The sequence below is a fragment of the Polypterus senegalus genome, chromosome 8, assembly GCF_016835505.1.
Source record: "Polypterus senegalus isolate Bchr_013 chromosome 8, ASM1683550v1, whole genome shotgun sequence".
Taxonomy (NCBI): Eukaryota; Metazoa; Chordata; class Cladistia; order Polypteriformes; family Polypteridae; genus Polypterus; species Polypterus senegalus.
Window position 1 is genome coordinate 125,677,175 of NC_053161.1, and position 13,090 is coordinate 125,690,264.

Consider the following 13,090-nt stretch of genomic DNA (forward strand, 5'->3'; position numbering starts at 1 on the left):
TTGTTCTTGCCTTGCGCCCTGTGCTGGCTGGGATTGGCTTCAGCAGAACCCCATGACCCTGTGTTGGGATGTAGCGGGTTGGAAAATGACTGACTGACTGACTGACTGACAAAAATGTACCTACAAAAAAGTCAAATTAAAGAAGTAGGTTTTAAGGACTATCTTAAGGTTTTAATCCTCTAAAGAACAGAGAGGCTTGTTCCTGTAGATCTGATGCAGTTATGCTGTTATGTCATTTACCTTTTAATGCATTAAACATAAATGTAACAATAATTTTGTTCATCATTTGTTTTTAAATATTTTTAGGTTTGTTAATGGAAAACTTAATATCTGCTACAATGCACTAGATCGTCATGTTGAAAATGGGCGAGGGGACCAGCCTGCCATTATTCATGACAGCCCAGTCACAGGAATTAAACAGGTGTTTTCATACAAGGAAGTCTTGGAACAGGTATGAGTCTTTTCTTCTGTTCATTAATATTTGCATTATCTTGGAATGAGTGAGAGATAGTTAGAGATTGGAGTACTATTGCACCCTAAGCTTGACACACACCGAGCCAATCTGCTTAAGCAAGGAATAGGAGTAATACCTGCACAATCCTCCACATGGTACTCACTAGCTTTCGATTGAGTAATCCATATGAGTGTTCCTGGATATAACTTAGACACTAAAGGTGAACATACTTTTGTTTCCAAATGTACAGTACACTAGACACTTACTGAAATGGTGTGTTACTCCCTTCTACGTTTCTGGCTGTTGGAGGTGACCTTCTTCAGCTACTTATCCTGGGGAAAGAGGTGGCTTTCTCCCCAAAGCAGAGGTCTCGTTTAAAACTTGTTTTTGCCTGGAATCCTGCATAAGCCAATTCCTCTGCAAAAGTCAGGATTTATTACACACAAACTTGCTTTGGAAATTGCTTTAAAGTTATGGGAAGTTTCTACCATCCAGAATTCATATGCAGAGTTTTTTTGCTGTTGAAATTTTAGTAACTCCAGGTGGCAGGACAATGAAGTGAACAGAAAATCTTGTTTTATTGCAACTCAATGCCACATCAGTCACATTCTGATGTCTATCCATTTTTTAAACTCAGCTGTTCTAAACTTTTAATGAAACTGGGATTGCGTGATTTCTGCATGATGACCTTTGTAATTAGGCTGCAGCTTCACACGCAAATCCAGCAGGCTCTAGAATGTCTAAATCAACTAATAAGTTAGTCATCATTGCAAAAAAGGACACAAATACCGTTAACAATATTTAAATGACAGAAAATAATTGTTTTTACTTTTACTTGCCTACGTATTTTAAATATGGTCAAATAAGCACTTTCTTATTTAACCTAACATTGAGTTGTAACTTATTCAATTGATTTGAAAGTTAGAGAATTGTCTGTTATTTATTTGCTTCATCAGATACAGAATCACATTTTTTTTAATATTTTGCAATAATGGTATGTGTAATGTATGCTTTGCTCAGACCACCAGGCCGCTGTTTACATAGGCAGTGATAAGCCATAGCCATGCACGCTACTGTTTCAGTCACTTGTACTGACTACTAACAGTTTGCTATGAGGACAGGAGCATATTTTGGGCTTATTAAAGAGCAAAATACTGTGTACAACAAATTCAAGTGGAAATAACATCTCTCAAGCTAAATCTGAAAGACTGAACTAACCTATAATTGAAATTGTGCAGAGTATTTTACTAACCTTTTTTTTTAAGGATTGTCTATGCGCAAGTGAGAGTTGATCTGGGCTGGACAGATTATAATATTTGTTAATTCATCCACCCACTTATCCCTCCCGGTCACTCCTTAAACTTCACCAAATGTCATTAGTACCTTAAGTTCACATTCACTAAAGTTTTGTTTTCTATGTTTTCCCATAGTTTGTAAATACAGGGTGGTCCAGATCTAATTATGCAACTTTTAATAAAATGCAGGAAAACAATACAAGACAGAAGAATTGTTTGAAATATCTTGTAATAAACGAAAATGGACTTAAATTGAATTAATTCACTGAATTTGCTGCCATCTATCGGCAACAAAAATAATTTTTTTTTAATTCTCTGTAATAAACTTAATAAGTTATAGCGTAATGAAAATTGCATAACTAGATCTGGACCACCCTATAAGTTTGTCCCCTAGGAAAATGGCCAAATTTATATGGTGAATAGGTCACTTATTCATTCATTCATTTTACACTGCTTATCTGAAACTGGGTCATAGGGGCAATAGTCTTAAACAGTGAGTCCCATATGTCCCTATCCCGAGCCACACTTGCCAAGTCATACTGTGGGCTCACAAGGTGTTCCAAGGCCATCTTGGAGATACAATCCTATCACTGAGCTCTGGGTCTTCCCTAGGGTTTTTTCCCAGCTTGCCGTGCCCATAATTCTCCACAGGGAGGTGTTTGGTAGGAATCCGTATTATATGCTTAAAACACCTCAATTGGCTTCTTTCGATGTGAAGGGTTCAGAAGATGATTCCTCTCCGGGAAACACCATCTTATTGTGGTGGAAAGGTTTGTTTGTCCCTGTGACCCTAGGAGCTATATTGTGCGGAGCAGAAGCTCCTGGGAGGGTCTTCCAAGGCAAATTGGCATGTGAGGGATCAGACAAAGAATGATTCACAGCCACAAATTTAAAAAGAGTACCCCATCCCATATGGGGTTACTGGGGCCTTCACCTGGAGTGAGGCCTGGGGTGATTTTCTGCAGGCAGAGTTGAAAGTAGGGGCCTTGGTGGATTTTCCTCCATAACAACATTTATTGGACCCAGATACACAAAGTGACTCTTCATTAGGTCATGAATATTGAAAATGGGCTTGCATGGTTATTGGTGGGTGGTGATGGAGTTGATTTGTGATTTATAAAGAAGCTTGGTGTGGGACCTGAGGTATGAACCATTGTATAAATCCAATTTTTTTTTCGTCTGTGTTAGCCAAGGAGTGTCTTGGGGTGAGTTTGCTTTAATTCTGTATAAACAAAATCTTTGATGTCCAGATGGATGGTTTCTCTTTCTCTGATGAAATGGGATCTTTCTTTTTCACCTTGGACAGGTCATTCTTTATGCCCAGTTTCCCACTTATGCTCCACATATTGTGATGTTATACATCCAGGACAGCTTGTCCCAAAATCAATGATCATAAAAAAAGTATGTGCAAAACATTTATTTTTATTCAGAGTGATTATTAGATCATGGTAAACATACCAATTTTCCAATCAATCATTTTTCAATAAAAACAATTCTATATCAATTCTTAAAGTCTCAAGCTCGATCTTATGAATCTCAATCCTCCTCAATTAATATATGTAGATTTTTTTCTTAGGCTAATTTTTGTGTCCATTCCAGTAGATGTCGCAAATGTGCTTGTTAAGGCTTTCTATGAAAGAAGCACTTTACTATCTCTTTGTCACCTTCAACACTTAAATCAGATGTGTGGACTTAGCACAGATTCAAACGGTGCATCTGTAAAAAGTGAATGGATAAAAGCAAAGCTATATATAAGCTGTGCAACTTAAGTTCTGTTGTAACACAACAAATTTGAGAAGTCATTTATCTCGACGTCACCCATAAATGTAAACTCAGTCAACATCCAAATGAATAAAGCTTAAACAATCTACACAGGAGATGGTGGATAGCGCCAAGCTTACATTTAGTTTGCCTTCTGTCCAAAAAATATAAATCTATACCAGTTTTTATCTGTAAAGATGTGAGACTGTACGGCGCTGTTGAAAATGAGGGCTTCCAACAAATGATTCAGGTTTTTGAATTGCGTATGCTATACCAACCAGAAAGCAAATGCATGTAGTTATTGTAACTAGGCTTTATGAAGGACTATGAAGCAAAGCATTGCCATGTCTCTGACATCAGCGGAGAGAGTAGTCCTAACTTGCGACAGCTAAACATACATGGCTGCAGATTCCTATGTGACAATCAGATATCACATTAAAAATGACCCGGTACCTGGCAGATGTGGCAGATTTGTTGCAGCCAAGTGTGCTGCATGTTAGGCACACTGGGAGTAACCTCGCTGCTTATATAAAGAGCTTCTGTCTAGCTACTGTTCCTTAAACCTTTGTAGCTTTTCCAGTGTGCTGTTCCATTGCATGACTGCATCAGTCACATGTTTGTATGTTGGCAAGTCCAATAAATGTTGTTACTGTGGAAAGTTTGCAATGCATATCACCCAGCTAAACAAGCTGACAATTGTTGGAACTTTCAGAGCAGCCTGAGATTCCAAAGTGAGTGTGTGAGCAAAGCAGAGGACATGCCAAGCTGTACTGCATGGACAATATTAACGTCTTTATTAGTCACGATGGCAGGCTCTTTTTCTTTTATGTTCCATTCATCCACTGCCACTGTCAACAAGCATGAGCTCTTAATCCTATTTTTAAAATTTTCCCTTTTTGTCTGAGGAGGAACTGTTAGGATACATTTTCAAGAGCAACTGAAGATATGTGTAACTTGTACAATTATAGAAAGATACAAGTTTTCATGCTGTATCTTTAATTTTGACTAATTCAAGACTATTTTAAATGTCCAATAGGGAAATAAATTTGATATAGCAAGGAAAAGTTCTTGTTTAAGAAAAGTTATGTTTAAATCTTATATATCTTATTTCATTCTTTAAGTTTGCTTACAGATGAACCATTTGTAAATGTTCAGAAAACTGTACGCCTGTCCCTTGTCCATATTGTAAATGGGTCTTTTGGTTCCTGCTAGTAATGGGACCTATTCTAAACAACAACTGACTTAAATGAACACACTATCACAGATATATCTAAGAAAGTTCAATCTCATGTTAACTTACAGGGGGTAAAAGGCTATACCATAATCTATAGCTGTGTAAGAGAATTATACTCTATTCAAATTAAGCAAACACTAATATGAGTTTAACTTAAAGCATTATCAATCTTGTAGAGAGAAAGATAATGCTTTAAGTTAAACTCATATTAGTGTGGTGAATTTTGAATGAGTGCAGTGCCTTGAAAAAGTTTTTTTTTTCCTTTTTAAGAGTAATAATATTTTGCTCCACATCTTGCAAATATTGATGTTAACTGTTCATTACTAATCAAGTGTTTCTTCTTAAATGCCATTCCATGTGTATGCATATGTTATGAAGTCACTACGTAGACACCCTTTATATAAAGTGTTACTGAAATTTGTGACATTATATTAATGTTCTCTATTAAAAAGCCAGCACTTAAAATATATCAGTGCATGCTAATTCAGTCAACTTAAAATCAATATTGAATCATATCGGGGCATTGTGAATTGAAATTGGATTGAATCGGGACATCAGTGCCAATACCCAGTCCTAGTGTTTATCTGTGCTGTGTTTAGTTCCCATGGAAAATAGGAACTACCATTTGGCAATTGAGTTATAAATGTACTGAATATTCTAACTTGAGATTGTAGTGCAAGTTACACACTTAGGTAACATAGAGGAAAGTATTGGGTTTACTTCCTGTGTTTATCCTTCCTATTATTTCTTCAACAAATGTTTGTTTTGAAATTGTTGGCTTTCATGTTATTAGGAGCATGGCTCAACAGTACACTTCAGGTATATAGGTGGAAAAATTAGTGACTCCATGCTGCCCAACTTTTGCTTTACTGTCTCCATTTTTGTTACTTATACTGCCAAGATTAGAATACTTATGTTAATCTATGTTTTTGCTGAGCCACTATTTTTTTTCTCCCTGTAGGTTTCTAAATTGGCGGGGGTGATGGTGAAACATGGAGTTAAAAAGGGAGATTGTGTTGTAATCTACATGCCAATGATTCCTCAAGCCATGTTTACAATGCTTGCATGTGCAAGAATTGGAGCCATACACAGTCTTATATTTGGAGGTTTTGCTTCTAAAGAGTTGTCTGTCAGAATCGAACATGTCAAGGTAAAAATAGACTACTGTTTATTAAAGGAAAATAAAATACCGTGACCTCTTTTATAATTTTTTCTGATTTGTATCTTTAATGTCGATCTGAATACTGACTTCATCTGGCACGGTGGCGCAGTGGTAGCGCTGCTGCCTCGCAGTTAGGAGACCCAGGTTCGCTTCCCGGGTCCTCCCTGCGTGGAGTTTGCATGTTCTCCCCGTGTCTGCGTGGGTTTCCTCCGGGCGCTCCGGTTTCCTCCCACAATCCAAAGACATGCAGGTTAGGTGGATTGGCGATTCTAAAATTGGCCCTAGTGTGTGCTTGGTGTGTGGGTGTGTTTGTGTGTGTCCTGCGGTGGGTTGGCACCCTGCCCAGGATTGGTTCCTGCCTTGTGCCCTGTGTTGGCTGGGATTGGCTCCAGCAGACCCCCGTGACCCTGTATTCGGATTCAGCGGGTTAGTAAATGGATGGATGGATATTTCACATTGTGTTAAAGTATTGAGCACACAAGAACATTAAAACTCTACAGTATTTACTTGGCTTTACTTGACCGTTTATTTTCAGTAGCCATTTGGCTTTCTCCTAACATGTAATTTATAATCTAACAGTATTTAAGGAATGCTTCACCCAGAAGAGATAAAGTTTGTATCTGTTACTAACTCCAGATTGTTTGTTTTGATAGCCAGGAGATATTTTTAATTTCTTTTATTATTTGTTGGAGATAGCAAGATTTGTGGTAAAATGGGCTAGAATTAAAGAGACAGCTAGAACAACAGTGAACAATATCAAAACGTTCATGAAAAAAGTCTGAGATTGCTTGTGTCTTATAATCGATGTGTCGATTATCTATTTATATGCTTACAGTGGCCCAAACATGAATTTTTGCTAAAATATTTTTACCATTTCTAAAATATTCTCTTATGTGACGTTTTCATAAATGGGATTGATTTTTGACTTGGAGGTACAATTCTTCCTTATTCATTGGTCAAGAATCCTACTCAGTGATAGCTCAATAATTGGTTATGTCATGCTTCATACAAAATATTGCTAAATTGAAAATAAAGCACTGAAGCTTATCAGCTTTATAATATATAGGCAGAGATCTGTTCTTCACTAGTTATGTTAAGGTGGGATTCCACCCATACAACACAAGGAACACAGGAAAACGTACGATAATACATAAATAATGAATATAAACAGAACAATAATAACAAAAAATACACAAGTACAATATATACTTGAAAAATAATACAATTACATAAAGAAGTAAGCATAAACCAGAGAACAAAACCCTGGTCGAAAAATGACAGTTTACTGTGACACTTTATGTGGTATCAGTATTGCAGAATCTGGTCTGAGAAAAGTGTACAGTTAGAAATGAAACAGTAAAGAAAAACCAGTGAAACCACTTTTTCTGAACCCTGAAGTACTGGAGTTAAGGAGTACTTAAAGCATCAGGGTAGCCAGTGAATAAGGAGGACTCCTACTCAATGAATGAATTTGGTGTTTGATGCAAGTCTTCACGTTCAAAAGCTTAATTTTGTTTGTAGTTTTTTTTCTTAATTAACACACAATAGGAAGAGAAATTAATACATTTGTTTACTGAAAAATAAATACTTTACCTCTGTTAACAAAGCAATCATTTTTAACAAAGAAATTTAAAATGCCACAAATAGTATATAGAGGGTTGAGATGACAGGAGGCATTCTTCTTGCTTCATTAATTCTTCTTTCTCTCTTATTTACCTAGTAACTAGCTTATCTAGTGGTCAAGGCTCCTAAAATAATGGCAGTGTGCCTATGTCTACAGCATGTCTCATTCCTTTGTTTTATTTTTAAAACACAGTTTGTGTAAAGACCTGATCTGAATTGTTTGCCTTAAAAGTTCTCCTTCTTGTTTTTCATCAGTGTCCTTGAGAGCATGCCTCTTTGTTAAAATACATGCCACTTAAGCCAGGAAACCAATATGTTTTTAAGAGCTGGCCCTACAAAGCAAGTAAAGATTAGTTTATAACAGAAAAAAGCCCCAAGTCTCCTGGGAGTGACTCTTCTCTCCATAAGCACTTACAGTAGATGTCCCACTTGATACTCAGTTTGCTTATGTAGTCACAGCTTGCCAGAGTCAAAAAAGTTAATATATCTGGTGTGGAAAGCTTGGATTCGACACACACAACCAGACACAGAACGTCTTAAAAACGCACGTTTTAATTGCAACCCCTATTTACAAGCCCAAACCCCAGTGCAGTAATCACCCAAACACACAGTCCTTTCAACTTCCTTCTTCTCTTCTTCTTCCTATTGTCTCCAACTCCTCTCAGGCAAGCTCTGTCCACTCACCTTACTCTGGCTCCTCGATTGGAGTGAGGCGGCCCCTTTTATTTTGGCCCGGATGTTTTCCAGGTACTTCTTGATCTTCTACCAGCAGCACTTCCTGGTGCGACAGAAGCGCTGCTGTTGCACCCGGAAGCACTCTGGGCGTACCTGGAATCTTCTTTCGGCAGCACTTTCTGGTGTGGCGGAAGTGCTGCTTTCCAGGGCTCCACCAGTATCCGGGCGCCCCTGGCGATGACTACGGGCCCCAACCGGGTTGAGCTTCCAAGCTCTGCTCCTGTGGCCCACACGCAGACCAGGGCGGCTGCCCTCTCGTGGCCTGGGTAAGGTATTGCTCCTCTCCCGGACCCTCCAGTCTTCCCAGCTGTGCAGGACCCTCAGCCATCTACCCATACTGGCTATATCTGGGTAGAAATTCTTTGCCATTGAGACATTTTGAGAGTTTAAAACTAAATTTAATGCAAAAATAATTATTCAGCAACAACTCTTCTGTGATATGCCTACTTCAGTTAATCAAGAAATTTAAGCCTTAGCAGGTACTAGGTGGAAGTAAGATTAATCGTCTTTTCCATTACTTTAGCACAGGACCTGCTTAGACAGGAGGAGCATTGCAGTACCTCAAGCCATAGTACAGTCAAATAATAATATGTTTGTATTGCACTTTATATTTTAGCAATCTCAAAGGGCACTGAACTCATCCTGAAAAAGTTTGAGCAGGGCATCAGTTAGTCTTACCTTCATAAACTCTCTTATAATAAATAAGATGTGTACTTAGAAGGATGCTATGTGCCTGTTGCTTAGTGGGTTCTCCCTCTTAACTGTGAAACTGAATTGATATGACTAATTGCAAACCACAACCTACTTGTTTATCTACACCATGTCTGATATCAGTGTAAACTGAACTGATTTCTATGTGAATTTACTGGCCTAGCCAAGGTTTCTTAAGTTTTGTTAACCAGGAAATGCCATTTTTATTTGTTTTTTTTTGTAAAGAAAAGAAACCAGATGTTAGACAGCTTCATTTTGAGAATTGAAATAGTTCAATATTTAAAAATAAATATTATTTGATTATAGGCATTTGGAATAAATAATGCAATATCAACATCTCCCACATCACTTATTTCAGGGTCTGGGGTTTGAAAGTGTGAGGCAAAGAGGGACCAGCCTATCACACATAAACTTACACTCATACAGGGTTAGTTTATGATGACCTGTCACACTGATAATCAAGTTTGTTGCTGTGGGAGGAGAGAAAACACAAAAAAGCAGTTAATGCAGACATGGGGAAAATATATAAACTCCACACAAACAACAGTTTGTTATGGCGTTTGATCTTAAGATTTCCTTACCTCCCAAACTGCAATGAATATCTTCTGAATATTAACAAATGGATGAGTGAATGAATTAATGTGTTAATGAAGAGCTAAGCATGTGTTCATCCTTACAATTTAAATTCTGTGGTAAGCTGAGGTGTTTGAAAGTAAATCCTTAAACACTAGGACTTGAGCTGTCAGGTAAAAGAAAAATACATTTCTCTTATGTAAATAAATCCAGAGAAGAAGCAAGCTGACTTTATAAGAAAAGTGACAATATATATTCTCCTCTGCCATTATGACTGCATCAGGCCCTCTCTTTCAACCTTAGCAAAACTAGTCACCTTTGATGAAGTATTGAAGTGGAGTTTCTGACTATTTGAGATCCTTGCTATTTTGGAACATAAGAAGACAATTCAGGAGTCGTTGAATAAAGTGAAAATGTTTAAAAATAGAAAACAATATATTAAGGCTTCTCTCCCTTTGAATGAAATACTACTATCACTAAGTTACACATTTGAACTTAATATAAGGAAGCTACCATTATTAAGAGTTTTAAATATGTATATGGACCCAAACCCCATCCGCGTTGTCTGCAAATGCAGACTGCATGGGCACATAATGACCTGCAAAATGATATTCAGGTCCATGTTGTCATCTCCCCTGAATGGTCATTAGGTAGGATTTTTTTTCTTTTCAAATAACCTTCAGAGTCTCACTATAAAACCTGTGACAGTTATTTAAATATTTTTTTTTTCTAAAGCCTTGTTCTGTAATAAATTTGTAGCCTAATTATACATAATTTTAATATTAATTCCTGTGACCCTGAATTGGATTAAATATGTTTGATAATGTTGTTTAATAATATTGTTTTATTATATACCAATATGCAGTAAATGTGGGGGGTTGCCTTTTGTTATATGGACATCCCTCCAACTTTGAGCACAAGCTGCTCCGCTAAGATATCATCAACACAGTGCAGGTATGAAATGGATTAGAGGATGGCAGTTCAATTCCCCCTGATTTTACCCCATCAAATGTTTTTCCTTTTCTCTCACTATGCATCATTTTGTCAGCTCTAAGCTGGCCACAGTCTTGAGTGCACAAGTTGTCATTTATATACCAAAAAGAACACAAGGGAAGATATGAGGGCTTTAAAATAACCAGAACCGTAACAAAACACTGCAGCTTTATAGGTTGTTGCTCTGTTTGTCAAAGTGGTGGTTTCTCCATTTTTCCACATTTCGATACAACCACAAAGATCTAAATCTCACCTCTCTCGCTCTTGTATGTATTTTCTTCTGTGTGTTCGTCTTTATCCACCCACGTACATGCCCATAAAATGTATTCATTTCTTGTGGAAGGTCCACCTTGTGTTGAGTCCGTATGGTGGTCTAACATTCACAATTAAGACAAAAGAACACTCCAAGCAACTCTTTGAAAAGGTGATTTAAAAATACAAGTCAGGAGGTAGAGACAAGTCACTAAAGATCTCTTGGATTCAAACATGTCTAGGTTTTACTGCTTAAGGTTGTTGAGTTTCTTCCAGACAGAGACATAATTTGACAACTAGTGTAGGTTCATCTCTAACACCAAACTTTATCCCTGTACTCTGCCATCTTTTAACCATCTTAATTCCTATTAATTACCAGCCAGGTGACCATATGCAGCATGTCTATAAATTCATCTTATAATGTTGTAATTGCTGATTATTTGACACATCAGCCCAAATAAATTATCAAATGTTTTGATGGTGGCTGATTTCATAAACTTTTTCTAATGTTCTAAAATCATGGTTGCTACCCTTTTGTATCATTCTTGCCTTATTACTTTTCTCTTTTCTCATTGCTGTTCAAAGCTGTAACCCATTATGAGACAATGATCTTGAATAAATTTGACACAAAGGTAAGACTTACAGCATGCTGTTGTGCATCTTTACTTATACGTGTACTTTAGCTGTAGGGTTTGTCTCATGTTCTGTAATTATTAATACTAAATATTTTTATGACATGTATTTTTGCTTTCTTAGCCTAAAATGGTGGTGACAGCTTCCTTTGGCATTGAACCTGGAAGAAGAGTTGAATATATTCCTTTACTAGAAAAAGCTCTGGATCTAACGCTGCATAAACCAGAAAAAGTTCTCATCTACAACCGGCCTAACATGGTGAGGCACTTTCTTTAACTCTGTAAAGAAGGAAGTGTGCTTTGTACTTCACAACCTCTGTACTAGGAGTAGTCATTAAGGATGGATGAAATGAAGATAACTGTTGTAGATGTTAGTAACTTCAGAGGAAGTTTCAGTTTTTGGATCTGATTGCACTCAGTTCTTCTTAAAAATTGTCAAGCTCCTAAAAATCATAGCAGAGCTGTTTCAAAGAACTCAAAGTAACAGGTAAATAATTTGGGGCAAACGGCAAAAATGTTCTTAAATTAAATTACTGTGCATTTAAAAAGCAATGGCAGATGGAAAAAGCCCCCAGAATTACACATAATTAACATGTATTACTTTCCCTGTCATACTAAAACTCCTTTCCAGCCCTTGTGCGATGACTACATAAACACTTTTACTTGTGTGAAACCTACTGCAAGCACCAAGGACCATAATGCCACCCCCAGTACATTGCTCATAACTAAGTAAATGGGCCAGTATACCAAACGCTGAAACAGGGATGTTACATTGACTTGAAACAGAGATGCACCCTCCTAAAATACCTAATAGAGTTAGTGAGTTTTCCCTCATTGTAGCACCAGTTCTGTTTTTGAAGGCCAGCAAAAACTAAAAATATGTGGCTTTCTAGCATCAATTTTGTATCTCTCTCTGATAATGTTTTATGAATGGGTTAATGTAAGTAGGAGGTTATATTGAACCCTTATGAACATGCTCCAAGTTGGGGGGCAATTATTATGCTCACACCCGCTCAGCGCCTCTCACTGGGGACAACTCCAGAGTGGTAGAGAGTCCAGCCCCTCTCAAGGAGGTTGGTTCCAGAGTCCAAGCTGTGTGTCGAGGTGAGCCTGACTATATAAATAAAAAATGAAGAGAAATTGAATTGAATATATACATTGCATAATCTGTAATTTTATGATATTATTGATTCATTCTTTTGATAAACTAAAATGTTTTGTATATCTTGCAGAATGTTCCTATTTATTTACAAAATTTTCCTGAATTTCAGGCAGAGAAAAATTCTCCTTAAAAATGATTTACTACCCTGACAGGTGCCCTCAATGTTTTAATCGGATCGAAGCTAATATGATTGCAGTTTTAGCAAAGCTCCCTAGCCCAGGATCTGTCATTTTGTGTCTGATGGCTTTGATGGATTTCCACTGCTGACAGTCTCTTAACTGGAGTCACATTTATGACAGTCTTTGTTACATATGGAAATAAGATTCTCAAAACCACTTAATCTAGTTCAGAATTCTGATGTGGTGGGAGACAATCCATGCTGCACCAAGCACTAGGTAGGAACTAGCTCTGGATGGGACATGAGTTCATCACAGGGCACAATTAACCTGGCAGGTCAAACAGTTAGATACATACAGTGTGCTGCCTATACATGGCAAAAATTA

At 37.3% G+C, this 13,090-nt stretch overlaps 1 protein-coding gene across 2 annotated transcripts in view; it reads left to right on the top strand.

Moving 5' to 3' along the window:
* acss3 (acyl-CoA synthetase short chain family member 3) overlaps window positions 1–13,090 on the top strand; it is a 215,911-nt gene that overhangs the window by 20,755 nt on the left and 182,066 nt on the right. Inside the window, exons 2-4 of one of the 2 annotated variants that reach the window (XM_039761751.1) lie at window positions 307–451; window positions 5,706–5,894; window positions 11,550–11,684. In XM_039761751.1, the coding sequence (XP_039617685.1) occupies window positions 307–451; window positions 5,706–5,894; window positions 11,550–11,684 (469 nt within the window). Of the gene's footprint in view, window positions 1–306; window positions 452–5,705; window positions 5,895–10,362; window positions 11,426–11,549; window positions 11,685–13,090 lie in introns of those variants that run through there. The other variant, XM_039761752.1, reaches the window with a different exon arrangement.